This window comes from Pagrus major, chromosome 1, assembly GCF_040436345.1.
Source record: "Pagrus major chromosome 1, Pma_NU_1.0".
NCBI lineage: Eukaryota > Metazoa > Chordata > Actinopteri > Spariformes > Sparidae > Pagrus > Pagrus major.
The window spans coordinates 18,353,254-18,355,162 of NC_133215.1; the positions used below are offsets into that span (position 1 = coordinate 18,353,254).

General features: G+C 40.9%; 1 protein-coding gene across 2 annotated transcripts; it reads left to right on the plus strand.

Annotated features, from left to right (window-relative positions):
• Positions 1-699: 699 nt before the first annotated feature.
• Positions 700-1,909, plus strand: LOC141005298 (interleukin-8-like). Of its 2 annotated transcripts, none has more exons than XM_073477118.1 (4): positions 700-944; positions 1,061-1,193; positions 1,300-1,386; positions 1,528-1,909. In XM_073477118.1, exons 1-4 carry the CDS (start codon positions 878-880, stop codon positions 1,541-1,543), a joined length of 303 nt encoding a protein of 100 aa, XP_073333219.1. In that variant the 5' UTR covers positions 700-877; the 3' UTR covers positions 1,544-1,909. The 2 variants fall into 2 exon arrangements, with proteins under 2 accessions (XP_073333219.1, XP_073333228.1); XM_073477127.1 differs by having other exon boundaries at positions 793-944; positions 1,531-1,782.

The window sequence follows — 1,909 nt, forward strand, 5'->3', positions numbered from 1 at the left end:
AGCAACCAGTCGTCACCCAGAGCAAGAAAAATTAACTTTAGGCAAAAGAGCAGCCGCCTTGAGTTTTACTTTTGGCCCGTGGTACTGTGAAGAGGTTGTGATTGGAAGACATGAGAGGCTGTTCATTTGTGTAAGGGTTTAGTAGTTCAGAAATGTAGACAGCAGCTAAGCTGTGCAGTGCCTTTTAAGTGATTTAAAGAATCTTAAATCAGTTCTGAACTTCACTGGCAGTGAATGCAGCAATGTGAAATAGGAGCCATGTGAATGGACTTTCCCCTCTCCTTCCTGACTGTGACATTTATGACAAAACGTGAAGGGACAATCATCAGCCACTCATTCAGAGATTGCATGGTTGTTCATTTTATTGCACGCAGTCAATGAATCAGCTGTCAGTTGATCAACAGATAATCCATGAGCAAATGTTTAATGAACTGTTAACAGCAATGTCTAATTTTCAAAGAATGTTTCTCAAGCATTCCTGTCACATCAAATATTTCAGATTTTTAGTCACTGTATTTTTCCAAATGTAACTCTGTATTAGTGACAAGCACCTAACCATGAATCCTCTTGATTTCTTATGGTGTAAATTCCCGCTCTGCTGCTGACAATCCCAGGTTGCGCAACCTGGCTGAGCGTGCCATGACTCACTTCCAGGAGGCAGCTATATAAAGAGAGACTCTCCTCTTCAGCGCTATATTCAAACAGCAGAGCGAGAAGGCAGCTGAACCAAGAAAAGGAAAAGCTGAGGAGAGAGGAAACTAAGCAAAAGAAAAAAGCTGAACGAGAAACATCTTCTTTGCTTTACTTCATCAGACAACTTTCTGAAAGACGCTCTTATTCTTTAGTGTTAATTGTTGCAGAGTTTGTAAAAGGCACAATGATGAGCAGCAGAGTCTTCGTTGTCTCTATTGTGGGGCTCCTGGCCTTCCTCGCCATCAGTGAAGGTAAGATCTCGCTATTCGAACTCTCACTACTTTACCACATTCTGTTGTCAGTGCATCAAAAGTCATGAGTATAGACTGTTGCACTTTGTGACCATGTGACACCTGTCTCCTAACAGCGATGAGTCTGAGAAGCCTGGGAGTGGAGCTGCACTGCCGCTGCATCCAAACAGAGAGCAAACCCATCGGCCGCCACATTGAGAAGGTGGAGCTGATTCCTGCTAACTCCCACTGCGAGGAGACCGAGATCATGTAAGACCTGATTTCAAAAACTCCATCCCTGATGGTGTTGATACTTTGAGAGTTTGTTGTCACCACTTATCAACTTGTTCTGACTGTTTCTCGCTTGGTGTTGCAGTGCCACTCTGAAGAGGACAGGCCAAGAGGTTTGCCTGGACCCCGAGGCTCCCTGGGTGAAGAAAGTGATTCAGAAGATCATGTCCAAGTAAGTACATGTCAAACATACAGTATAAGGGCACCCAAACACACTTATAGTCTACTTTTCTTAACTGCATAATGTGACAGAAAATGCCAGCGTTCCCTTTTGATACACAAATTAACTCTTCTTTTCTGTTTCTTTTTTCAGCAGCAGAAGACGCTGAGCAGACTGGATGAGATGTGCTTCATGAGACTGAGCCATTTACTGGATCGACCAAAGAAAACCAAAGACCAAAAAGTATTGATGAGCTGATTTGATATAGCTCATTTTTTAATGTCCCGATCATCTGTTGAAAATGACAACAGATTCTACCCGCTCAGAGTATGTTTGTATCAAACATGTTATTTATTATTATTATTATTATTATTATTATTATGTTTGTTTGTATGTCGCTTATGTGTGTTACTGTTCTATAACTTATATCTTAAAAATATTTATTGGTGTATTTATGAAACATAAATGTATCTGGAATCTGGATTCAGGAGTTGCTCTGACAATCTATTGATTAATAAAAGAAGTACACATGAAA